We start from the raw sequence: 24,065 nt of genomic DNA on the forward strand, positions 1-24,065 counted from the left end.
CGACGCGAACCGGGTCAAGGCTCCGTTCACACTCTACCATATGCCTGCAAAAAGGAACGCATATCCCATCTTGACGTATCGCGCGATTGATTTGACCTCAATTAATTATAACCAATGCTTGGAATTTTTCTACTGGATCAACCAATCAGAAAATTAGATTATGATTTGGCCAATTAGGCTATCAAATGTTACTTGATGCAGCCAATACTACAGCCGCTCACTGAACAGTTGAGTAGCGATTGAATGTGATTGGTTGGATTCGAAGATAAGAAGCGATCACATTTGACTGCCATTTATGTCCATTTTTATTAATGTAGAGTAACTTTGATTTTAGTTTAACGTATTTTTTATCTCTTTCTAGTTCTAAGAATTAGAAAAAGATTGAAAATGAGTTAATCCAAGGTTAAAATTAATCTGCATTGATGAAATAAGCATTAGTGAATTAGGGTATCGTAATACACATCTTGTAAAAAATTCACTCCGATGTCCGCTATACGAAACGATCGATATCGAAGTTTATAAATATATTTTCTAAGAATTCTAATCCTGTATTAGCGCAATTATACATTGAACATTACAAACAATATGAATTCTACATTACGTTTAAGTTTTCAAATGCTCTGTCTACTTAAAGTTATTTAAAAGAGATATCGACATTTGCAATGTTTAATCTTATGTACATTGTGTTTATATTATTTGTTAAATGCAACTGATAGTAATAAAATAATAAATAATACTGTTAATGAGGAAAAAAAAAAGAAAAATACAAAAAACCTCCCCGACGGGGAATCGAACCCCGGTCTCCCGCGTGACAGGCGGGGATACTAACCACTATACTATCGAGGACCTTCGAAGATGAGTCTGAAAAATTACAGTCTAATTTGAAGAAGTATATCTGTAATAAATATAAAATATGCATATCATAGATTTTTAAATATTATGATTGGGTTTGTGATTTAAAGACACAATTATTCCAATATATTACTTTATATATTACAATTTATTCCAATATATTATTTTTTTATTACTTCTGTCTTCATAATAAAAGATATATTTGTTATAAATATATTTAATCGTACTTATAGTAGTGCTATTTGAAACAAGTGTTTGGCTTAATAAAAAATCTCTCTTTTTTTTATGTATAAGTATATCGTTGCGCAAAATGGAACATCTTTTTAACAATAGTTTTATTTATGAACCGATAAAATAAAGACAAGCTATCACTTACAAAAATAATCAAGGTTTATGTATTAGTTGTAACAATATTTCCAGAATCTCTTGTTTCTGTTTGGACATCGCAATCCTTTGCCTCCTTTCTTCAATTTCCAATTCAAGTCTCGCCTCGCGTTCCTTTCTTTCCATCTTGAATTTTTCTTCCTCAAGTTGAATTCTCCTCTCCTCCAGACAAAATTGCTTCTCTTGGAATTCTACCTCCTTCTTATGTCTTTCTTGCAAAAAATGCAACGTTGATTTCTTCAGTGCATCGTGGCGCACTTTGTTCCTTATCGGGCCGCCTGTTCTCGACGGCGACGTGGTCGGCGACCGCAGTGGGCTCCCTGAGGTTAATTGAGTCGACGACGAAGACGAGGATGACGAAGTTGGCGAAGGTAAAGCAATTGGCAGCAATGTCGAAGACATGAACGACGAAGGTATGGATGTTGGCACCGTTGGCTCCTCTATTATCACTTCTAACGTGTCAGAAATGTTCTCTAGCGTCACATCCCTCTGTATTCTTGACTTCTGTGCATTAGAGCCTTTGCCAGAACGCCTGAATTCCTTTTGCAAGTCTTGCACTTGCTGAAGGAGTCCTTCTTTCTCATTATACTGCTCCTCGGTCCCTGACCTAGAGACCCAGCGAAGGTACAATGTATACAGTGGAAGCAATTGACAAACACCTTTAAAATCATCAAGTTATTTTCGCGAAAGTTTCAATGAAATGGCCAACGATATTTAATCTTAACAACTCGCCTAAGATGGCACGTCAATTACGATACATCTTATGTAATTAATTAGTATTAAAACGAAGCGACGAGCGCGCTCGCTTACTTTCTCAAGTGTGCGCGGCCCTCCCTGGCCCAGATTTTCAGCAGGTGATCGACGTGCTCCTTGACGCAGCGCAAGCTGAAGTTCTTCTGCGTCGCGCTCACGACTCGCTCGGCGACGGCCTTCCACCTGTCGCTCTCCTCGTACGGGTTCTGCTCCGAGACCTCGCGCAAAAGTATCAAGTCATCCAGAATTGTGAAGCGAAGCCGCTCCGGTTTCGCCATCGGGCCTGGCGGCGCGCACTCTCATACGGACGTCGGACGTCTCGCCGCGAGCGTCACTCGCCGTGCACCAGCCCGCGTCGTAGACCTGTTAAAAAGCGCGAACGCTCTGTCTTCCCCGCAATAACATAGCAACATGGCATTGTCGCGAGGAAAGATAACGCCTCGCACGGCGCACGATACCCAGCCTTTGTGACAGAACTCGACATGGCGGCCTCGATTCACCTGTTCTGCATATCGAGTCGCTCTAAAACCATCTTTACCGACCGCGAGTAAGATCGTCAGTATATTGATCGAGCGTTCCTTTTCTCAGAGCTTGTCAGTGTCACAGTCACGTGAGTCACGGTGTTTCCTAACCTTAAAAAGGAAGAAGACACAGCTGACACAAGTCGTTTGCTCGGTTTGCTAGTTTGCTTTGATTTTCCTCGAGAAGAAGAGTTAAGATTGCTCTTGTCATTTACTCTGTCGCGGAAAATCGCGAGGATTTTATCAGTAAGTGCGATTGTTTACATTTGTGGATCACACAAAAATCCCAAGTAAACAACCTGATTTCTCGATATTCTGAAATTAACAAGCCAGTTAAAAGTAAATAAATTTTAATTATACATTAATCTAATATCATTATGTTATCAGAGAGGTTATCTGTCCTCAGGTATATAAAAAATGTTAGAGATAACGTGCAACGATCGTCTCGGCAAAAAGGTTAGAGTGAAATGCAATCCGGACGACACCATAGGAGACCTGAAGAAATTAATAGCCGCCCAGACTGGAACACACTGGGAGAAGATCGTGTTGAAGAAGTGGTACACCATTTTCAAGGATCATATAAAGCTGCAGGACTGTATCCTTTACCGCGAGTAACCTAGTAACGCTTCGTCAAACATCTTATACTTTTCAGGAAGTCTTTTCCTTAATACGCTGCTTCAGATGAGATACATGACGGCATGAACTTAGAGCTCTACTATCAATAAATTATATGAACTAACGTTACATGTAAGCATTTTTGGTATTATAAACGTCATAATTATTAAGCTTTTTACTTTCTACGTCTAAATGTAATGTACATATATAAGAATAAAAGGTTTAAATATAAAATTAAATCATCACAAATATCAACAAGGAAAATAATTTCTATTTTTGCAATAATTATACAAGCCTAATAAATATCGCTATATTTTAACAATCTGTAATTTGTTCTACAAATTAACAGTTTCAATTGTGCCATGTAGTAGTATATGCCATTTGATATTAGTGCCTTTATGACTTACATATGTAGGATGCAACTCGAAGGTATAGCAAAGTAAATTTGTAAATCATACTAATAGGACAAGAAAAATTATCCTATTAGGCATGTGTGCATTCTCATCCTATCGCATGTGATCTAGTCTTGCAACTTTGCACTTTGCTACATGTCTTGATCACATCCTGTGTATTCTACATAAATATCTAAGTATAAGCTTTTAGTTTTAATATTATTTAACCATTTTCACTCAAACGTTACTGCACAATGCAAACGTTATGGATAAATATCATAAAAACGCAATACGATGCCTTCTAAAACATTGATCTAAAAAGATTTTTTTTATGCTTTATCACTATTAAAATTATATTTAAAAAAATATACGAGTATTCAAAGAAAATAAAACATGACTTGGCGGATGACTCTAAAACATGTTAAAGTCTCAAAAATTAATGCGGTCTCTTGAATAATCCCTCTACCCTGCTTATTGGACTTTCAGGTTCCGCCATTTGTCTACCTCGGTTGCTTAAGAAGTCTCTTATGTGCTGCACTATCAGATCTATCGCCACTGCAACAGATCACGAAACATCAGTATTCGCGAATATGATGCACAACTATGTCAGGGATAAGATAAATTGCTTTATTTGTGATATATCATACATCTTAGAAACAATATCAAATTGTAAATATTTGAAATTAATTGTATCTCAAATAACAATTGTGATCGCATTAGAATTATTATGGTTTTATTATGCATAAGACACTTGTGTTCATATACTATTTTGCAAATACAAGAAATTTTTTTTCTTTTTCATTAATAATATGCAATAGTGTCCCAGAACTGGTGCTCCCTTTCTTTCTCACTCTCTTTTTAAACTTTTTAAACTAAGATATTCATTGGTGCAAATTAGGAAGAATATTTTAATAGTTTCAAAAATCGAGGCTTCTTATGATAAACTTATAATAAAACTTACTAAAACTTAAGCTATATAGCTATATACAAGCTATACAACAAAAACATTAAGATTTTAATGAATTTAGAAATTAACCAAAGGATTTTAATAGAGATTTCGCTTCGACTGTAATTATTTGTACATAAGGAGATACAAATTATAATTCTATCTCAATAGGATGTAGCTCAAGCTACGTTTCATTAAACAAAGCTGGCTTTAAGATTTTTGCTGTACAGAAAGGAACTAACAGTTTGGGCGTATCTTGTATGGTTGTACATATTGAAATACAAGAATTAACATTATAGAGTGCGATAGGCAAATATTTCGAGGTAAGTCTAAGATAAATTGCATCTTAGATAATTATGCTAGTGGATACTTGCGTGTGATTACATTCTAAAGTATTATGCAAAATGCAAATGCAAAACATATAAGTTATCAGAAATCGTATATCTTATAGAGAAGACTAAAGTGTATGTATTTAAAATACATTTGTACACAAACATACAAATTTACACACGTCACACATATCACAGATACAATATCGCGCACATACATATTATTCGTAAGTTTTTCTTACGTAATACTTGAGATATATTTGTCCAGAAAATCGCCGAGTGACCATAGGTAGTTATGTGATATGATATTAAGTTATAATTTGTAAGAATGGCCAAATTAAGACAAATTGATAGGAATTTATTTTATGGAATTGAATTCCTAATTTTTCGGAATTAGAAAATATTTTCAAATATTCTTTATTCTTATTTTACTTCTCTATATATAAATTTAAAAATAAAAAATAATCTTAATTTATGAGGAAATGTGAGTTAGAGTATTAAACAGCTTTTAAAACAGTTGTTTTTGTTCTTTTAATCTAAATATTCTAAATTATCCAATATAATTTAAGTACATTACTATTATAGTTCTTATATAAAAAAAAATCTAGAAACATTATATCGTTCTAGTAAACAGAGATATAAAACGAAATATAATGCTAGCATATTGATAATATAGAAATAAAAAAAAAGATATTGAAAAATAAAAATCTAGAGTTGAAAAATTAAGAATTCAATTGTGTTGACTCTATTGCTGTCAATCCCTTTTAATTCACCTATTTTTTAGTGAATTTACACAATTCATGCATTTTTCGATGATTTAGAATTGTAATTCAAGCTAATGTATTCATTTAGGATAAAATATGTATAAAAAGCACCATTCTCTCCGCCATATAAAAATGTAAGGTATAAATCCTCAATGACTGTAATACATCATTGGCGAATAAACAATGTCCGTTTCCATCATATAAAGTTTTAATCAAAAGTCGTGTTTAATTGACCATAATCTAGCGTTTGTGTGAAAGTATCACAACAGAAATAAAAATCCTAGACATTAGTAAATACAAATATTAAGTCTCATATCAAAATTTAATACTTATCGAAATTGATTGATCACGACAGAATCTAATTTAATAGATATTTTAGCAAAAGTACTTATTGTATTCATTTGTTGGTTTTTTACTTTAATTCATTTGACTCACTATTTATGAATTCGAGTCTATCGAGAATTATCCGTTATTCAAGTCACTGCTAATTGACTTGAATCGATCGATGACATAAATGTATGAGTAATCCTGCATTTAAAAAACGGACATTACTTCTCCGTAATTATTAGAAGAAGGATTGGAAAAATGTCGTACAGAATTCAGTCATACATAAGAGCGTGATGTAGAAAAAATGCAGTGCTTGACAGAGTGAGCTTATCATGCTTAAGTCATCTGCTGAGCGTGTCGGATGAGGTCGAAGTACGTCTACGCTGGTAGAGGAATGGATGCTGCCCGGCTGAGTTTTCGGCGTTTTTCAAACGCAAAATATCCCAGATGTGATGCACTATTAGGTCTATTGCCACTGCAAACATACAACAACCAGACCATATAGGTTTCCCGTGAGATATTCTCTGTCTCTCTTAAACTTTCCGCTTAAGTTTAAGTAGGTGTAGCTCTGACATCCACAACCACGGCATACCAGGCAGCACCCATGAGATATATACCAAGTTGAACGGATGCAATTTAAATATATAAACAAAGGAGAAAATAAAGAACTAATATGTGTAAATTATCCCGTATAATATTAAAATACAAAATTCGGATGCACATACTAATTGGCTATTACTAGAGGTGTAAATAATTAATTGACATGTGTACATCCAAGTTTTGTACAGTAATTGAATATTTCAGCGATTATACCAACTGTACAATATTGTATAATAGTCTCCCATATATAAGCAAGTGCAGTATAAAATAAAAGCATCTCCATATTAGATGATCACGTATTATTAGACGATCTTGAATTTTTATTGTTAAACATCTGATTTAAAATTTCAAGTTTTCTTCAAGTTAAAATATATTAAGTACTGTTGTTGAATACATGGTTTAATTACTGTGCACTATATAATTCTTTTTCATTGCAAGTGTCTTTGCAGAAAGGGTTAATTAAATTTTTTAATTAATAATTCAAGTATTTACAAAAATGTTATAATTTTAATTTTGTGTAGCAAAGACTAGATTATATTTATACATATTTAACCTCTCCGGGACCGGAAGCCTAATATTAGGCGCTGAAGTGGCGCCGTCTTTTTCGCAGTTCAACCCACTGACAAGAACAAAAATGTTCTAGCACTAAAACTAAAAAGATCGTCCAAGAAGGGGCCGGTCCTGTAGAGGTTAAAATATATTCAATTTGCAACATTAAACATTTTTATAAACGCTCAAATTAAAATCAAAGTAAAATGTATAATCAAAATATAAAAAGCAAAATCAAAGCAATATATACAAAATATATAAAAAATATGAATTAATAAAATTCATAGAGAACGAATCTTTGGACTATTCCAGTTTTAATCATTAAAATATTTTCTTCTTAATTTCTTTTAACTATTAGTCATTTTATTAACTAATAAATTTTTTAATAACACTTGTAAAATAATCACTATTTCTTTTCACTACTGTTTATTCTTTTATTTTTTAGCATCCACACATGAGAAAAGAGAGAGAACAGTTCTGGAATGCTTGGCACATATCATGAACCAGTGATAACAGTAAAATTATAGTAATAAAACTATATATTTTTACCATTATGAGCTAATTTATCAGAAAGAAAACTTGAAAAAATAAATATTGATTAAGATTATAAGCCAACGTGAGTTTCATGGGTAAAATAATAAAAATTATTGTATATTACAAACCGAGAAAAAAAGATCAAAAATTTTTATAACATATCTGACGAACACACTAAATTCACAAACAATAAATCCATTAATAAATATTAAGCGACATTATCAAATAATTATACATAGCGATAGCTGCAATAAAAATATTTATTATGCATATGATAATGTATTACCTGTGTTATCCGCACCCCTAGGTATTATAACATCCGCAAACTTTTTTGTTGGCAAGCAAAACTCCTCGAAAGCTGGTTTTACAAAGTTCATGTATTGATTCAGGACGTAATCCAAATCCCTTCCACGTTCCTTTATATCTCTCGGCACTGAAGACATCAACAACACGTCGCGGTAAGTTGTGATACAAGGGTGACAAGTGATATTCAAATTATACGCAAATTTACCTCTCCTTGCAAGTCTGGTGTCAGAGTCGGTATCCACGAACAATTTCATGTGAAACAAATCCCGGATTTTGGGAAAATAAAATACCAGTATTCCTTCAAACAGTACTACATCAGCGGGATATATCGTGGTAACTTGATCCTTCATTCTGAAACGAGTTCACAAAGTCATTTTTTAAGTGAATTTTTGCAATTCGTGAGATCTGCTTTTCATAAACATCTTTTAAGTCGCTGCATCTTAGTTACAAAGCAATTATAGCTCTTTTATTTCTATTAATGGTCGCATTATTGGCAATCTTAAATGCAAAGATAATTTTTAGCTAAATATTAAAGTGTAATACGTACAAACTGTTTGTCCTATAATCATAAGCTGGTATTTCACACTTGACACCAGCAAGTATATCCTGCAGCGTTTGCAAAATCAGGTCATCGTCGAAGGCATCGGGATGATCGAAATTGTACTGTCCCTTCTCAGCTTTCAGTTTCTCGGCGGGCGTCAGGTCACGGTAGAAGCTGTCCTGTGATATGCACACCACCCGACGTTTTTGGTGATCCATGTCGACTTGACCTAGTTTTTCCATTATACGCTTGCACACCGTAGACTAAAACAAATGTAACCCGTCAGTATATATGATCAGACTACCTGACCATTTTTATTAATCTTTGCAACAATTACTTAAAGCATAAACCATGACTACTTCAATTCTGTTCTTTGTGAATCATTAATTTCATAACGATTGCAAACTATTCACTGTTCGTACAAGATCAAATTAACATTTCTTGCTTCTCAATACAATTGTACGAAAAGAATATCTATCGGTTACAGAAACGTTTTAACCCTGGTGAAAAAAATTTCTCACATTCTCAGATGTAAGAATTAAGACTTATGAAAAATTCTGAAAATATATATAAAATTTCTCCAATACTTTTAGAAATAATTGAACGAGGATATTTTTCAGTATCCATATGTATGAAAATTTCTGATATATTCCACAGATTTTCTATATTTATTCAGAGATTTTTACAAAGATGCATTGACGAGAGAAAAATCTGAAATATTTTATTATTATTTTGTCTGATTTTTTCTGAAAAATGTTCCAGTTCATATAAAAAAATTCTGAGCATTTTTGAGAAAGCCTTAAAATCTGTATAGAAATTCTGATTAAAAATATGACAAATTCTGAGACATATTTTTCCACCGGGCTAAAAAAAAAAACATCCAGAAGTTAAAAATATCAATTAAAATGTATCTGTTTATTCTACGGAATGCCAAACAACATAAAATGACATAGATAAAGTAAGAAATACAAGAAACAAGCAGGCTCTCTGTGAATTTCTATCTAAAAGGAAACTCGTATAACTCGTGCTCGTCTTGACAATCAGCTGTTCTCAGGGTATAATTGCAAATTAATTCCACGCATGCGGATGTAAGGACATACCTTGCCACTCGCGGTGCCGCCGGAGACGCCTATCAGAAAAGGAGTCTTGCTCTCGACGCCGTTGAGCTTGCCGTTGATGCCGAAGGACATTTTCCGCGTGACGCTCACGTTCGCCGGCATATCTGCCATCGTCGAAGACGTCGAGACGGTCGAGACGAACGAACCGCCGAGACCTGACCTCGTCGAAGACGGTTTTAGCCGCGCGCGGCCGAGCGCGGTTGCCTTTAACGAGTAGCTAGGACTTGGTCGGCTCGCGACACGTGCCCGGATGTTCCCGGACGTTCCCAGACGCCGAGGCGGATGGCGGATCTCGAGATTCTCGAGGCGAACGCGACTGCCGTCTTTTCGCTGCTCGTGAAGGAATTACGCGAAACAACGGCGCACAATGTCGGCCACGTGTGTGTACGTACGTACGTCTATTCACCGGGACTGCCGACGTTGGTCGACGTCTCTCGTTTGACTACGCTGCTATCAGCTGCTATCGACCGCAGCCACTCACGGCGGCCGGTGCTTGGGGTTTTTCCACTGGACCGAACAATCGGAAGGTCCTGGTGTCTCGAGAATCGGCCAATCGGCGACGTGGGGTTTATATAGATTTCTGGCTGCCACTCGAAATGACTCTAGGATGTTTTTTCCACTCGACACTCGACACCCTCGAATAATAGCACTCGGAACTCGGAACGTACACGCGAGTCGAACAAATTAATATTCGACAATCAAGTGGTATTAATTATATTGATTAACGGTTAATAATTAAAAATTAAATGGCGCGTATGAAAATAAAATATAGCTCTATATACGAGAATGATATTTATCTAAAGACTGCCTTGTGCTTGAAGAAAACAAACGGTGCATCTGACTCTTTTTGCAATTCTTCGCTCGATAGGTTTTTCCCAAGTCAAAACAACTCCAAGAATCAAGACCGTTACTACATACCCGATAGAAAGAGGCCGTTTGCGATCGAGGGGGCAGGATAACTGCCTCGAAAAATCGAATATCTCGCTTGAAACGAATTTTCGGTGGATTTAAAGGACACGGTGACGGACACGATGGTCCAATCACGCGTGTGTCGTGACACCGCGTCCTACCTGCCAGCACTTCCGTTTCCGACTTCCGTGGACGGTAACCGACGGTTACGTTCGCCATTTGGGTCGTGACCACGGAGTCGTGACCGTCATTAAGGTTAAGGGCCTGGAGATCGTCGCCGTCGCCCGCGACGAAAGGGGAGGCCGACTGCTCTCCCTGGAGAACGAGCGTCTCGCTCATCGCTGTTCGCGCCCGGTCCCTGTGCAGCCACCGCATCGCCTGCCGACCGTTGTCACATCGAGACACATTTTACTACTTTGGCACTGACGAAACATGGCTTATTGAAGAAGATGAAGGGTGCGCGAAAAGATAACATTTCTCCGAGGAGAGGAGACGGAGGAGACCGCAGCTGCGACGAGACGAGTCAACAGACTGACTACAGTCGATACGCAAATGGATACAAAGTCAAAGTACACGCTGTCCCCTGCGAGGGGGACTGCTGCTGATGCGAGAAGGAACAAAGGTGCGTTCGCTCAAGGTCACTCGCCTAGAGTCCCTGAGTTCGAGTTTACGAGCTGTCATTCGTACGCCTTGTGTGTTACTTGCGTATGGTTACCCTAATGTTGCGTGTCCTTTCCAGATGTCAAAAACGAGCTCCATCTGGGAACTTTGCGCAGAAGAGAACTTGCCGGCACCAATAACTTCGCTAACAATGTACAACCAGCAAAGTACAATGTACAGAAAGCAAAAGATCTTGTTAAGAGACAGAGACCTAAAGGACAATATCATGGCGGTGCAGAGGAGAATCCCAAGGTCGGTTCTGCATATAAATTACGCTCCTCTACTTCTTTCGAGTTTATTTTTATTGAAATTGATACATTTGTATATATTTTTATATACATTATGTAACTTTTATATCTATAGGTAGTGGAGGAGAAGTTACCTGAGTATGGCTCAGTATTGGTACAGAGAAGCAAAAAGAACGGCAATCACTTGCTGAATTTTCACTACGAGCGATATATGTTGCGAGACGCACAGAACAGGGATGTAGGGAGACATAGTTCCAACAGCAATAGAGTGTTGCCACCGGTGCAGCGGCATAAATACAACAAGGAGCAATTTGTGCAAGCTAGGTAGTAATAATACAATATAAATGTCACTATCTACATCCTGATATCCATCATATTATTTTATACAGATTTGCAGGTATTATGAATACTTGAATGTTTAGGATATTATTTGGAATATCACATTTGCTTTACTATTGTTTAAAGTCATCATTAGAGTAGCCAGTTAATTCAATGTCTATAAAATCTATGTGTCCGAGACATATTATATAAATCTATTAGCTTATTTATTTGAATCAAAACATTATCTATCTTGGACGACAGCATTGCTTAGTAGGACTTATCTATGCAAAGCATTGCGTTGCGTTGTTTTATTTAATATTTCTTAAGTAGAATCCTGAAACTTGATCTCTTAGTCATTTCAATGCAAATTGAGTACTCAAGGAATATTTAAAACTACTTGGTCTGAACAGTTATTGGATAGTATATTAATATAAAGATAATTTTAAAACTGTGTATTAGAAATATTATATACTTTTATATATTTTTATGCATATTGGTAGCTGCCAATTTGTTGTGACTGCAAGCGGAGATTATTCCTTGCATTTGACTAACCCTGATACTCTTGTGGATTGGCAATCGATTGAACAAATTGTAAGTGTTTTTTCCATTACAAATTAGCAATTTTATTATTGCATAAAGTTTCTTGCAAGATTTGCTTGTATATTTTATGATACACAAGTGAATTATGTATTAAATATATAAATTTGATTTAATTTATTTACAGATATTGCATAATTCAGAAAATCTCTCTTGTCCTATTTGTTTACATCCACCAATCGCGGGCAAAATAACTCGCTGTGGTCATGTTTATTGCTGGCCTTGTATTCTCCGTTACTTACGTTATCGTGAAAAACCAGAAAATTACAAATGTCCGATTTGTCATGAACGTCTTCAGAAATGTGATTTAAAAAGGTAACATCGTGTAAAATTGTAATAAATACGTACTGAGTAGTGAAATGTTTATGAAAATGTTTTAATTATGTATGTATATTTTTTAGCGTGATCGAGATTACGCGGAACACACTCAATTTGGGCGAAACGGTCAATCTACGTTTGATGCGTCGCGAAAAGAATTCCTTGTTCGCAACGCCTGTAAAATCTGCTATTCAACCGACAACGTTTTTGTCTGTTTCGGAGAATACTGGTCATCAAGTATATTCGAAACTCCTTATCGCAAATGTGAAAGATGTAAGTTCACATAAAAAAAACTCAATGTATTATGTGATGCAAGAGTAATAACGTGGATTAAAATTGTCTTCAGATTATGAATATCATAGAGTGCGAACATTCGGAATTAGAACTTGAGCTTAAGGAGAATCCAGACATGGCTCTTGACATCGAGCAAGCTTTCAATGAACTATCGAAGAGGAAAGAAACACTGTGGAAGGTAATAATAACTGTATATAATTGTATTTATTATAACAGAATAATGAAAAATATGAAATGTATTTAAGATCGCAGAATCTAAAGAAGCTGCATTGACCGAAAATATAACGGAAAAAGAAATTGCTGAAGATACATCGCAAAAATATGAAGTAAATATCGATATGTGTTGCAAAGATGATGATAAGTCTTTAGCAAAACAGTCTTCGACGGACAGTGTTTCCAGTGATAGCCAGACTGCTTCAAGTCCTTCTAAATTTTCTTACTTTTATCAAGGTAAGGAATCTCACAAATTGCAAAAAGTTCGATATTTAAAATCTTTTGTGCTATATGATGCTATTTCAGAGATAAAAATAATGTATTAATACCTTTTTAGCGGAAGATGGACAACATATATATCTACACGCGGCGAATGTGAAAATGCTGGAAATGCAGTATGGCAGTCTAGAGTACTGTCCTCATATAATAACGGGCAAGCTTCTCGAAAAGGAAGCAGGCATCTGCACGGAAGAATTAAGACGAAGATTACGATATCTTTGCCATTTACCACTTACTTGTCCATTCGAACTGGCTGAAATCGAATTAAAACCACCACTAGTATCGGAGGAAGTTCTTCGCGCTTTCCATGGTAATTATTTATCATCTTTTTTTACTGTCGTTTTATGATTATTATAGACATGCGGCATTATTTATTCAATTGTTGACACATATTGATTTTTTTATCATTAGAACAACTAAATTCAAGACAGAAGTACAGAGAACAGAGAGCACGCGAGGAAAGAAAAATGGAGAAAAAGATAATAGAAGAAGAAAATAGACAAATTGGTATATATCCAACGCCCAACATAGATATCGAATCTTATCAACATTTTCCGCAATTGCAAACAGAGCTACAATTGTCCAAGTAAGCGTAATCGTTATCTTTATTTTATCGATATTTTATTTAAGTTTTATACATATTGCATTCAGTAACATACAGAAATTATCATTTTATTTATGTTCTGATACAGCGAGAACCCATTGTCACCATCAGAATCGGTTATGTCGAGTATCGCTAGTAGTCCAGCTTCGAGTGCGTTTGACGAAATTGCTCCAAAACAAGAAACGGATTATTCGCGTGAACAGGCCCGGACATTCGCTGACATAGCAAAGACATCCACAATGCCGACAAAGATGTCTAATAAGCCCGTCAATGCATGGCCGGTCGTGAAATCGAAGACGCACTCCAGTACGATGAATGCATGGTCCAACAAGGACGAAGAAGTATTGTCGACAAGGATGTATAACAAGTCTACCAATGCTTGGCCGTCTGTTAAACCAAGGATGTGCTCCGATGCACCAGGTACCTCGTTTAACGAAGACGAAAAAAAATCGTACGTTTCTGAAGGTAAGTCGCATTGCCTTGATCGCATATTGAAATCAAATAAGTTATCTAGCATCACAAGTATAGGTTTTTTTTATCGCTTATCTAATTGTTTTCTCGTTGTTTTCAGAAGCAAAAGATGAAGGTAATGCATCTGGCAAGAAAAAGAAGAAAAAGAAAGGGAAAGGAACCGTGCTGTTTACAACTGGTATGACATCTGGTTATTCTTTATAATTATTATGTATTATCGCATGTCATATTTTTATTATATTCCACGTGCGCTATGCGTAATGGTAATTGATAAAATTTCATTGGGTAAATCGTAGAAAATTTGATTTCATTTACAGCTCTTGCCACCATTGTTTGACGTACTAAAGATACGTACGGCTTACACGTATTGAATGTCTTTATTTCTCTATACTGAAATTGTAATTATTTGCCATAGAAAAAGTAAAAACAAAATTATTTGCCAAGGTTCTCACATATTGTGCTCATGAATTAAATTTTACTTTATTTATACAATTATAAGTCAAATTGTACCGATATAAATTTTACAATTAAATAGAGATGATGTCGTCTTTGGTCGGCGTGGTTTGCTAAGTTGGAAAAATTTACAAAAGTCATAGAAATATCTTTATTACGCTACTAAACTCCAGCTCGATCATGGCATTTTCTCTATTTAATTGCAAGATCTATGCAATTATTGATTTATATCCTTCCTATCCTCACATCCTTTACCTCTAACATTAAATTATTTCATTAGATAAGATTTAAAAAAATTATTCTCATTCACTTACTGAATTGACATGGATTAAAGCAAAAAAGTTGGACGCAGACAAGATTGGAGAAAATTCTAAATTTTATTTATCTTTTTTTTCATTATTTAGTATTGTTATGAATGTTTAACATGAAATAATCAGCATTTAGTAATCGCGTTAAGTACTGTTCGTATCATTCATGCATATTATAGTTTCAATTATATTAAATTATCGTACTATTCTATGGGTTTATTATCGGGATAAAGGAAGAATGCAACATTCAATTTTGGTAATCGCTCTATATTTACGAAGTCTGGAACATAGAAGATTAACAACAGATCTTCTCGAGAATAAACCGTAAGTACAGTACGACGATAAAATAAATTAATAAAAGAATTACATTTACTTCAAAATAGAAAATGGCGAAATAAAGGAACTCTTTTTAAAGACGACGCTAAGAGAAACGTACGTAAGGAATGATTAGAGCAAAGACCGCAGTAATAGTTCTATGTTCGTTTATTCGTTTCTTTCTTTTTTTTTTTCATTCGCGCAAGGAATGCGTAGTGGTGGAGAGTGACCGCGATGATGGGCAGTGGCGAGACGAAGCCAGGGGCGATTCTCTTTAGTCGACCTCCTCGATGGTAGGACCAGATGCACCGCCGCCGCTGGGGGCTCCGCCGGGAGCGGCGCCGCCAGCTCCAGGGAATCCACCGGGCATGCCACCAGGCATACCGCCGGCACCCTGGTAGAGCTTCGTAACGATGGGGTTGCAGATGCCCTCGAGCTCCTTCTGCTTGTGCTCGTATTCCTCCTTGTCGGCCAGCTGGTTCGCGTCGAGCCACTTGATGATATCGTTGCACTTGTCCAGGATCGTTTGCTTGTCCGTCGCGCTGATCTTGTCCTTGAGCTTCTCGTCCTCGACTGTGCTCTTCATGTTGAAGCAGTAAGATTCGAGGCCGTTCTTGGCCGCGATCGTCTCCTTTTGCTTCTCGTCCTCGGTGCGGTACCTCTCCGCCTCGTTCACCATCCTCTCAATATCCTCCTTGCTGAGTCGACCCTTGTCGTTGGTGATGGTGATCTTGTTCTCCTTGCCAGTGGACTTGTCCACGGCGGAGACGTTGAGGATACCGTTCGCGTCGATGTCGAAGGTAACCTCGATCTGAGGAACTCCACGGGGTGCTGGGGGAATACCGCTGAGCTCGAATTTGCCCAGCAGATTGTTGTCCTTGGTCATGGCACGCTCACCCTCGTACACTTGAATCAACACGCCAGGTTGATTGTCGGCGTAGGTTGTAAAGGTCTGAGTCTGCTTCGTCGGAATGGTGGTGTTCCTCTTGATGAGCGCGGTCATGACACCGCCGGCAGTCTCGATACCCAGAGAGAGCGGAGTGACGTCAAGCAGAAGCAAGTCTTGCACCTCCTCGGATTTGTCACCGTGCAAGATAGCCGCCTGTACGGCCGCACCGTATGCCACAGCCTCGTCGGGATTGATGGACTTGTTGAGCTCCTTGCCATTGAAGAAGTCCTGCAGGAGCTTCTGAATCTTGGGGATGCGCGTGGAGCCACCGACCAAGACGATATCGTGGATCTGTGCCTTGTCCATCTTGGCGTCGCGCAGCGACTTCTCGACGGGTTCAAGAGTACCGCGGAAGAGATCGGCGCAGAGTTCCTCGAAACGAGCGCGGGTGATGGAGGTATAGAAATCGATTCCCTCGTACAACGAGTCGATCTCGATGCTGGCCTGCGTGGAGGACGACAGGGTACGCTTCGCGCGCTCACAGGCCGTGCGCAGACGACGAAGGGCGCGTTTGTTCGAGGTCAAATCCTTCTTGTACTTGCGCTTGAACTCCTGAACGAAGTGATTGACCATGCGGTTGTCGAAGTCCTCACCACCGAGATGGGTGTCACCGGCTGTGGACTTGACCTCGAAAATACCATCTTCGATGGTCAGGATGGACACGTCGAACGTGCCACCACCGAGATCGAAGATCAGGACGTTTCGCTCGCCGGTGGCCTTCTTGTCGAGACCGTACGCGATCGCGGCGGCGGTGGGCTCGTTGATGATACGTAATACGTTCAAGCCCGAGATGGTACCAGCGTCCTTGGTTGCCTGACGCTGCGAGTCGTTGAAGTAAGCGGGGACGGTGATCACAGCATTCGTGACAATCTTGCCTAGGTAGGCCTCTGCGGTCTCCTTCATTTTTACCAAGACCATCGAACTCACTTCTTCAGGGAAGAAAGTCTTCGTCTCTCCTTTGTATTGTACTTGGATCTTTGGCTTGCTACTGTCGTTTACCACGGTGAAGGGCCAGTGCTTCATGTCGGCCTGGATGGTCGGGTCCTCGAAGCGACGTCCAATCAACCTCTTGGCATCTAATTAATCAAAATGAAAAAAATACAGTGAGTAAATTGAACACTTCCAAGGGAATATTTTATATAAGATAATCGAGGAAGAATATAAACAATGTAATGATATATTAAAATTTATTTATTTAAGAAATGATTTAAATTTATTTATATTTCTTGCTTATTTTAATAAATCTCAGTATTTATCAAACATTTATGTTAATATTTTATGCAAATTATGATTTATATTTATTCATTTGAGAAATATATTTCAATTTATTTATATTTTTTGCTTGTTTTAATCGGTAATGAATTTACTTCGTTAAATATGTACGTTAACATTTGATACAAACTACAGTACCTTTTTATTTATTTGGGAAATGTATTTAGATTTATTTTTCATTTTCCTAGTTACATTTTGACCTTTATTATTTATATTTCTTATTCGGTTCAACCAATTACGAATTGCTACTAATTTATCGGATATGCACATTGATACTCTCCTCAGCAATAGCACAATTAAAAGACTTAACATCACAGATAATTTGTAAGCGCGGATAAACCTTTGAGATATCATTTTAAATTTTATTTATGTATAAATATCGATCTTGGGCGTGAAGAGAGATAAGCTCGACGTACGCACGCACGCGCGCGGTCTACGCGTGCACGTAGAAAGACAGACCGACATATAGCCGATATCAGCGAGTGACGTGATCTAAGATCGCCGATTCTTGAGAAATTCGCCGAGTCACGAATCTAATTTCAGAACACAATTAAAACTGTTGTACGGGATGACGCGTAGCTCCGAGCGGGAGTAGTCGAACGATCGACCGCTTCTCCCGGGATTGCACAGTTCCCGCGGGCTGTATTCCGTAACCCGCACCCGCCCATGACCCACGGTGTCGTTGACCGTCATGCGCAGGTATTTAATATCACATGAAACTTGCGCAGCGACACTCGATGCGCACCGACGGTTATTCGGTGATATCGGTACGTGGGTACGGAACACCCAGCCCCCCCCGAGATTCTCGGACCCGCGTGAATTCGGTTTAACAAAATTAATTGAAACTAAAAGGCCCGAAAATTACGAACGACAGCACCGCGGTCCTAATACGGATAACGAACGCGAAACGAAAAAGAACATTTGTACAGCGGGTGTGAGAAGGAAGCGCGAACTTACCGAAAATGGTGTTGTTGGGGTTCATGGCGACCTGGTTCTTGGCGGCGTCCCCGATGAGACGCTCGGTCTCCGTGAAGGCCACATAGCTGGGCGTCGTGCGGTTACCCTGGTCGTTGGCGATGATCTCGACCTTGCCGTGCTGGAAGACTCCGACGCAGGAGTAGGTCGTGCCAAGATCGATACCGACTGCGGGTGCTTTCGCGGCCATTTTTTTTTCCTCTGGTTTCTGCAAGGTAAACGTGGACGATCTCCGTTGAGGACGAGGTTATACGATAGGCGAGATTATCGCTCGCGCGTCTCTCGTTTTCTCGCTCGTCGCGAAAGAAAAAGGAAGAAAACTCGACGAATCGTACCTTGTTCGAAGTTGCTCGGAGTACTCTCGTAAAAATTCGCGTGTAGAACAAACGAAGAAGTTCCTCGTGTCACGATTCGCAACGTTAGTGACGAGCCCGCGCCCCTGCTCCCCTATATATAGACGGGAAGCTCGTTGCGGGAAGCTTCTGGAACGTTCCGTCTGCGCAGGGCCGCGCGCTGGCGAATCGCGCCGCCGGCTTCCGTTCGGGCGGCCGCGCGATTGGTCGAGAACGTCGAGAAGCGTCGCCGCACCGCACCGCCGAGGTCAACCGAACGGCCGTGTGGGCGTCGCGCACGTCGCGTATATCGATTGCGCGACGTCCCTGAAGTTCGCGCGAGTCTCCCGGAGTTTCTGCCGCGAGGTTCGCCGGATTGTTCCGCTCACGATCGCGCGGTCGCGATCGTCGATCGATCGATCGGTTGGAAAATGCGGGGTGAGAGAAGGGTCACTCGCCCACGCGGTTCCAACTTCCGGCTGAAAGTCCGCACGTGGGGGCCTGGGGGGGGTGGGGGCAGAGCGGGGGGAGGGACGTCGGGGAGAGGCGTTCTCGCGGACGCGAGTAAATTCTAGAAACTACCGGCGCGCTCGCGCGACCGGAAGGTGGAAATTTTAATCAGGAACGCGCGTTTCAAGGTTACCGCGGAATTCGCGCGTGTGCCCGGTGACCTGTCGATGGATCGATCGTTCTCGGTTTTCCCACTTTTCCCGGGGGACGAGAGATTTCGTCGTTGCGGATCGCGTCATTCCGACGCCACGGGCGTCGTTCGGTCGTACGACCATCGATGGAGCCTCCTCGTCTCGTGGCTTTTGCCCGCGGCGATCGAGTCTCGAGATTACGAGCTCGATCGTAGGATGACTCATGACCGTGATTGCTAGCTCGTAATTGTCGCGTTACGAGCGGAAAGTTTTCGTTGCGTTTTCGCGCGGCGGCGTGACGGGAGGCTCGCGTGGCTCCGAAAAACCGCGAGAGAGAGAGTTCCAGCGCGATCGCGATGGAACGTACGAGAGTTTCGATTTTTCACGCTGGGTTCCCTCCGCGATCGCCGTAAACGAATCGATGTCTACACTGTACAAGTTGCATCTTTTTTTTCGCACGAAAAGCGATATTTTTTATATGATATAAAACTATTACTTATTACGTCTCAGCTGAGAGCTTCGGTTAGTCGTGATAATAGCATAAAATGTTAAGTACGACGGGTCATTATATTTGTTGAAACTACAATGACAAATTGGCATTTGTGAGCTACGACGGCAAACGTAGAGCAATAGTGAAAAGGAGACATTAAGTTTGTATAAATATCTGGGATTTGTCATGCTCCACTTTAATAAAGCGTTGTACCACGATTAAATATATTTTAATTACATCACACGTAAAAACAAAATGTTTTAAGATTGAACATATTATAAAATTATATCAAGATTTTCTGATACCAACAGCGCGCTGTTGGTTTAAGCCCGCCCATTTTAGACGCATGGGCGAGCTCCGTAAAAATTCTACACTGAGTCATGTGTCTCCTTTATTTGTAAGGTAGAGCGGCTCTGACGTTTGCACACGCGGCGAAATTGCGCCTCCAATGACACGCGACACGTGTGTCGCACGAGTTTACATCCGTGCAAAAGAAGAAAAGGGAGGAAGCGCGATTTACGCGATCGATAGCGATTTAACTCGGCCACGTGGCGCTCTCCAGGGCTGCGTTCGAAAACTTTATACTCGGGTGCACACCGCGTCATTCTATCTTTGTTATTTACTAAAAGTTGAACAAGGACAGAAAGACCCTGGCGTGCACCCGAGTGAAGTTTTCGAACGCAACCCAAGGTGTCCGAACGTTTATCGCGAGGCGGGGTAGAGATGGTAAAATTCGTGCCGGAGACGCGTGTGTAGAAAAAGCGAGCGTAGCACAAGAAGGACACGTCCTGCCTCGTGTCGTCCTTCTTTTTCCAATGACGAAAGCGGGAAAACGAAACTTTTGCATTCGGCTCGATCGTTACGGGAAGCAATCACGGTATCTCGTTTCTCGACAATTACGAATCCCGTAATAGCAGTAATTCGAGCAATTCTTGTAATTATCACTCCTATCGTGCGTACTCATCTCGGAAAGCTGCTTTCAATTGACATTTATCTGACATTATATATGTCTCTGACGTAATATCTATAAATCTATACGTTATGTTGATAGCATATCAACTAAAGAAACAGAAAAAGAGAAAAGAACGGAGAAAAAGGGATAAAGAATTGTCACGTTTTTTTACTCCGACCCTCTCTATTAAAAAAAAATTAAAAAGAAATACGAAACGTGCAAGAAGAATGAGAAAATATTAATTTGCTATTCTAACTTTCTTTCCGTTCCGACGCGCAAGAGAGACTACAGCAGAGAAACTATATAATATAACGAAAGAGAATAACGCCAAGTCATTGTTATTTAATTTAATCGGTCGATGCGAGAGTATCGGCGCTCCGCGCATTTTTTGCCACGCACCGTGAAATCCGCGGAAACTTAAATATTTCAGGAAGCCTGCGTCTGCGTTTGACGATCATCGGCGACGCGTTTCCCGCCGTCAAGGTGTGTTGCTAGGCCAGACCCCGAGCCAGCGGAGCCAGATGCGTCGGACACCGCAATATAACGGTCGCCGGCTTGGGTCACCGAGGAAGCTACGACACAACAATGGCCCTCGTGCCTCCCCTCGGAGGCATTATAGTACCTGAAACGGCGAGAGGAGTGTAGTCCAGCATTTTTTCAGCATTATATATAGAGAGTTGAAAGAGGAAGAACGAAGGGCCGGTCTTACATTAGCATTTCGGTTAATATTTTAATCATTTGTGATTTTTTTCGAGCGAAGAACCGATTAGATAATCTTTTTTTGCTTTTCGCGCGTAACGTAAGCCGAGACGCAAGTTCTAGAGCAGCTTTCACGCACGAAACCTGCCCCGGGATTCTCTAACTCCTTAACGACAGTTTCGGTATCGTTGCGCAGGTATTATATATGATAAAAAAGCTGCGCAACGATACCGAAACTGTCGTTAAGGAGTTAGAGAATCCCGGGGCTGGATGGATAAATTTCTCGGCGACATCGAGCGTTTCTATTAATATTTTAAGAATCGTATTAAACATTTACGAAAGATTTCTGAGTTTGGCGAGTTTCGTGAGGTATAGTTGAACGGTTCTCCTGAAACTTGGAATAATGTATTATACAAAATCTTGAAAAAGGTAGAATCTATTTAGAAAAAAAAATAATTTATTGCAATGCACAACAAAGAAGACAATATATTTGAAAAATGGTACTTGTAGTATATTTTCTTTTGTATATCTGTTTGTATAGGTCTACAGATATCGTTTTCTTTTCCCTTTTGTCTCGCCTTTCTCCAACGTTCTACACATTTCAATCTTCGAACACTTTCCTAAAACTATTGCATCATTTTATCGATATTTTTCATCTTGTCAGATTCATCGGAACTTCCTATTCTTCGTCATCAGCGAAAGATTTGTGGCTTATTTAAAATATTACAATATCAATATGAAAAACATCTACCGACAGCCTCGATTATTTCAACTTACTAATACACGATTTCATGTCCGATACGTCGAGATCTTTATCGTAAATGTTGGTAACTGTAATTTTCTTTGTACTAAAATCTTTCGTTTATTTTGGCACAAAGAAGCAACATCATTTCGACCTCGTGTTCTCTCTCTTTCTCTTTCTTTCGCTCGCTGGTTGATCACGTTTAGACGGCCTCGTCCTTTTTTTCCCAGTAATATATAGGGTGTTCCGGAATCTTCAACCTTCGTTTCAATGAAAGCCGAAGTCGAATTCCTTGATCGTTCGGAAAATGGAAAGTGAATTGCATGACTATTTTAAGTTTGTTCGATCGAAGTCGTTGTCCTTAATAAAAATTCACAGTTCCGTTGCTGTCTCTTCCTTAATATATCATCATTTTTAATATTAAGTTGACCTCCAATGACCAAGTTCTAAATTAAGATTTTACTAAAGCGAGACCCAAACATTGAAATTAAACGAGAAGTAATAATTTATTTATTTTTGCTTTACGGAAAGGTTGTTCGTTTTTCATAGTCATTTGGATTTCGAAAAATATTTTCATGTTTTTGCTGAACGAAAGTTGACCTTAAATTGCACAAAGAATTTGTAACTGCAATTTGTCGAGGATCTATTCCTGCGATAGGATGTCCCGTGAGAAGTACCCGACAAATTGCAGTTGCAAAAGTTCTTGGCGCAATTTAAAGCCAAGTTTCGATTTTTTTGCGCAAAAAGCAAGAAGTATATATTAGTATATAAATATATCTTACGCGAGCGTGCGGTATTTTTGATTTTCATTGAGACTCCTTATCACTAAAAATAAACGGAGACCTCGAGTATATAAGTATAGTAACATATATAATAAGACTGGATTTATTTCGAACGGTGAATTACAGGTCGAGATAAATCCGTCGTTTGTAAATAGCAACAAATTTGACGATCAAAACGATACAGGAGTGTAAAAAAAAGGAGTTTATCGCCTCTTCCTTAATTGAGAGTTCCATTTGAATGTCGCGAGACGAATATGAAATTACGACTTGTTAATCAGCGGATCTGTCGTTTATCGAATCGATATAATGAGATCTGTCACGATAAAAAGTCAAAACGAAAGTAAAGAGTAAAATTTAAAGTTCATACGCTATCCTCGAAATACAAAAGAACAAAAAATATCTTATCGGATTTAACGAGGTTTCCTGATAATTCTTTTCATAAGTAATATAAATATAGAAACAAGCTTTTTTAGTTTCTGTTATCTTATTGTCTTATTCCATCACTATATTAAACGAGTCGTTCTTTGTTCTTATTATTCCTATTTTTATTTTTTTATCGTTTCTAAGTTAAATTACATCTTGCTCCAATTTTCCTAAATATTTGTCATGTTATTATTCGTAGAACTATATAATATATGATGTGTAAAAAAGTAAATGTCCACAATATATTAAACTCGATTGAATGTACTTTAAATGACTGTGCAGTTTGG

General features: G+C 38.8%; 5 protein-coding genes and 1 non-coding gene across 10 annotated transcripts; 2 read left to right on the forward strand and 4 right to left on the reverse strand.

Annotated features, from left to right (window-relative positions):
- Nucleotides 1-774: 774 nt before the first annotated feature.
- Nucleotides 775-846, reverse strand: Trnad-guc (transfer RNA aspartic acid (anticodon GUC)). Its single transcript has one exon. It is a non-coding gene; the product is annotated as a tRNA-Asp (tRNA).
- A 135-nt stretch (nucleotides 847-981) lies between these two features.
- Nucleotides 982-2,461, reverse strand: LOC139770126 (uncharacterized). The gene is made up of 2 exons (XM_071701865.1): nucleotides 2,047-2,461; nucleotides 982-1,843 (listed from the first exon to the last, which is right to left on the reverse strand). The coding sequence occupies exons 1-2, from the start codon at nucleotides 2,265-2,267 to the stop codon at nucleotides 1,237-1,239; spliced, it is 828 nt and encodes a 275-aa protein (XP_071557966.1). The 5' UTR covers nucleotides 2,268-2,461; the 3' UTR covers nucleotides 982-1,236.
- Nucleotides 2,462-2,514: 53 nt separating this feature from the next.
- Ubl (Ubiquitin-like protein 5) lies at nucleotides 2,515-4,239 on the forward strand. Of its 2 annotated transcripts, XM_071701872.1 has the most exons (4): nucleotides 2,515-2,756; nucleotides 2,917-3,105; nucleotides 3,192-3,257; nucleotides 4,004-4,239. In XM_071701872.1, exons 2-3 carry the CDS (start codon nucleotides 2,928-2,930, stop codon nucleotides 3,233-3,235), a joined length of 222 nt encoding a protein of 73 aa, XP_071557973.1. In that variant the 5' UTR covers nucleotides 2,515-2,756; nucleotides 2,917-2,927; the 3' UTR covers nucleotides 3,236-3,257; nucleotides 4,004-4,239. The 2 variants fall into 2 exon arrangements, with proteins under 2 accessions (XP_071557973.1, XP_071557971.1); XM_071701870.1 differs by lacking the exon at nucleotides 4,004-4,239 and having other exon boundaries at nucleotides 3,192-3,374.
- Nucleotides 3,377-10,053, reverse strand: Uck (Uridine-cytidine kinase). Of its 3 annotated transcripts, none has more exons than XM_071701867.1 (5): nucleotides 9,514-10,050; nucleotides 8,420-8,676; nucleotides 8,078-8,223; nucleotides 7,853-7,999; nucleotides 3,377-6,358 (listed from the first exon to the last, which is right to left on the reverse strand). In XM_071701867.1, exons 1-5 carry the CDS (start codon nucleotides 9,640-9,642, stop codon nucleotides 6,225-6,227), a joined length of 813 nt encoding a protein of 270 aa, XP_071557968.1. In that variant the 5' UTR covers nucleotides 9,643-10,050; the 3' UTR covers nucleotides 3,377-6,224. The 3 variants fall into 3 exon arrangements, with proteins under 3 accessions (XP_071557968.1, XP_071557969.1, XP_071557970.1); XM_071701868.1 differs by having other exon boundaries at nucleotides 3,377-4,072; nucleotides 9,514-10,030; XM_071701869.1 differs by lacking the exon at nucleotides 3,377-6,358 and adding an exon at nucleotides 6,560-7,164 and having other exon boundaries at nucleotides 9,514-10,053.
- Nucleotides 10,054-10,635: 582 nt separating this feature from the next.
- Nucleotides 10,636-14,943, forward strand: LOC139770124 (E3 ubiquitin-protein ligase RNF10). 2 transcript variants are annotated; one of them, XM_071701863.1, is made up of 13 exons: nucleotides 10,636-11,062; nucleotides 11,180-11,352; nucleotides 11,464-11,672; nucleotides 12,170-12,260; nucleotides 12,394-12,581; nucleotides 12,668-12,857; nucleotides 12,931-13,056; nucleotides 13,124-13,328; nucleotides 13,429-13,680; nucleotides 13,782-13,956; nucleotides 14,063-14,439; nucleotides 14,546-14,623; nucleotides 14,763-14,943. In XM_071701863.1, exons 1-13 carry the CDS (start codon nucleotides 10,993-10,995, stop codon nucleotides 14,780-14,782), a joined length of 2,154 nt encoding a protein of 717 aa, XP_071557964.1. In that variant the 5' UTR covers nucleotides 10,636-10,992; the 3' UTR covers nucleotides 14,783-14,943. The 2 variants fall into 2 exon arrangements, with proteins under 2 accessions (XP_071557964.1, XP_071557963.1); XM_071701862.1 differs by having other exon boundaries at nucleotides 14,546-14,943.
- A 313-nt stretch (nucleotides 14,944-15,256) lies between these two features.
- Nucleotides 15,257-19,213, reverse strand: Hsc70-4 (heat shock protein cognate 4). Its single transcript, XM_071701864.1, has 3 exons — nucleotides 19,053-19,213; nucleotides 18,700-18,925; nucleotides 15,257-17,546 (listed from the first exon to the last, which is right to left on the reverse strand). Exons 2-3 carry the CDS (start codon nucleotides 18,905-18,907, stop codon nucleotides 15,796-15,798), a joined length of 1,959 nt encoding a protein of 652 aa, XP_071557965.1. The 5' UTR covers nucleotides 18,908-18,925; nucleotides 19,053-19,213; the 3' UTR covers nucleotides 15,257-15,795.
- Between the last annotated feature and the right edge of the window lie 4,852 nt (nucleotides 19,214-24,065).

Source organism: Temnothorax nylanderi, unplaced genomic scaffold, assembly GCF_030848795.1.
Source record: "Temnothorax nylanderi isolate EJ_2023f unplaced genomic scaffold, tnyl_v1.0 TNYL_tig0027_pilon, whole genome shotgun sequence".
NCBI lineage: Eukaryota > Metazoa > Arthropoda > Insecta > Hymenoptera > Formicidae > Temnothorax > Temnothorax nylanderi.

What these genes read in the sequence shown, in the direction of transcription:
- LOC139770126 (XM_071701865.1), bottom strand. Translation starts at nt 2,267, where the DNA reads ATGGCGAAACCGGAGCGGCTTCGCTTCACAATTCTGGATGACTTGATA. An exon ending in GGCCGCGCACACTTGAGAAA is followed by an intron (nt 1,844 to 2,046) that starts GTAAGCGAGCGC and finishes CTGGGTCTCTAG; the next exon opens with GTCAGGGACCGAGGAGCAGT.
- Ubl (XM_071701872.1), top strand. Translation starts at nt 2,928, where the DNA reads ATGTTAGAGATAACGTGCAACGATCGTCTCGGCAAAAAGGTTAGAGTG. An exon ending in TCATATAAAGCTGCAGGACT is followed by an intron (nt 3,106 to 3,191) that starts GTATCCTTTACC and finishes ACGCTGCTTCAG; the next exon opens with ATGAGATACATGACGGCATG.
- Uck (XM_071701867.1), bottom strand. Translation starts at nt 9,642, where the DNA reads ATGGCAGATATGCCGGCGAACGTGAGCGTCACGCGGAAAATGTCCTTC. An exon ending in CACCAGACTTGCAAGGAGAG is followed by an intron (nt 8,000 to 8,077) that starts GTAAATTTGCGT and finishes TGATGTCTTCAG; the next exon opens with TGCCGAGAGATATAAAGGAA. An exon ending in TAGGGGTGCGGATAACACAG is followed by an intron (nt 6,359 to 7,852) that starts GTAATACATTAT and finishes GTATGTTTGCAG; the next exon opens with TGGCAATAGACCTAATAGTG.
- LOC139770124 (XM_071701862.1), top strand. Translation starts at nt 10,993, where the DNA reads ATGGATACAAAGTCAAAGTACACGCTGTCCCCTGCGAGGGGGACTGCT. An exon ending in GTGCAGAGGAGAATCCCAAG is followed by an intron (nt 11,353 to 11,463) that starts GTCGGTTCTGCA and finishes TTATATCTATAG; the next exon opens with GTAGTGGAGGAGAAGTTACC. An exon ending in AGTTCTTCGCGCTTTCCATG is followed by an intron (nt 13,681 to 13,781) that starts GTAATTATTTAT and finishes TTTTATCATTAG; the next exon opens with AACAACTAAATTCAAGACAG.
- Hsc70-4 (XM_071701864.1), bottom strand. Translation starts at nt 18,907, where the DNA reads ATGGCCGCGAAAGCACCCGCAGTCGGTATCGATCTTGGCACGACCTAC. An exon ending in CCCCAACAACACCATTTTCG is followed by an intron (nt 17,547 to 18,699) that starts GTAAGTTCGCGC and finishes TTGATTAATTAG; the next exon opens with ATGCCAAGAGGTTGATTGGA.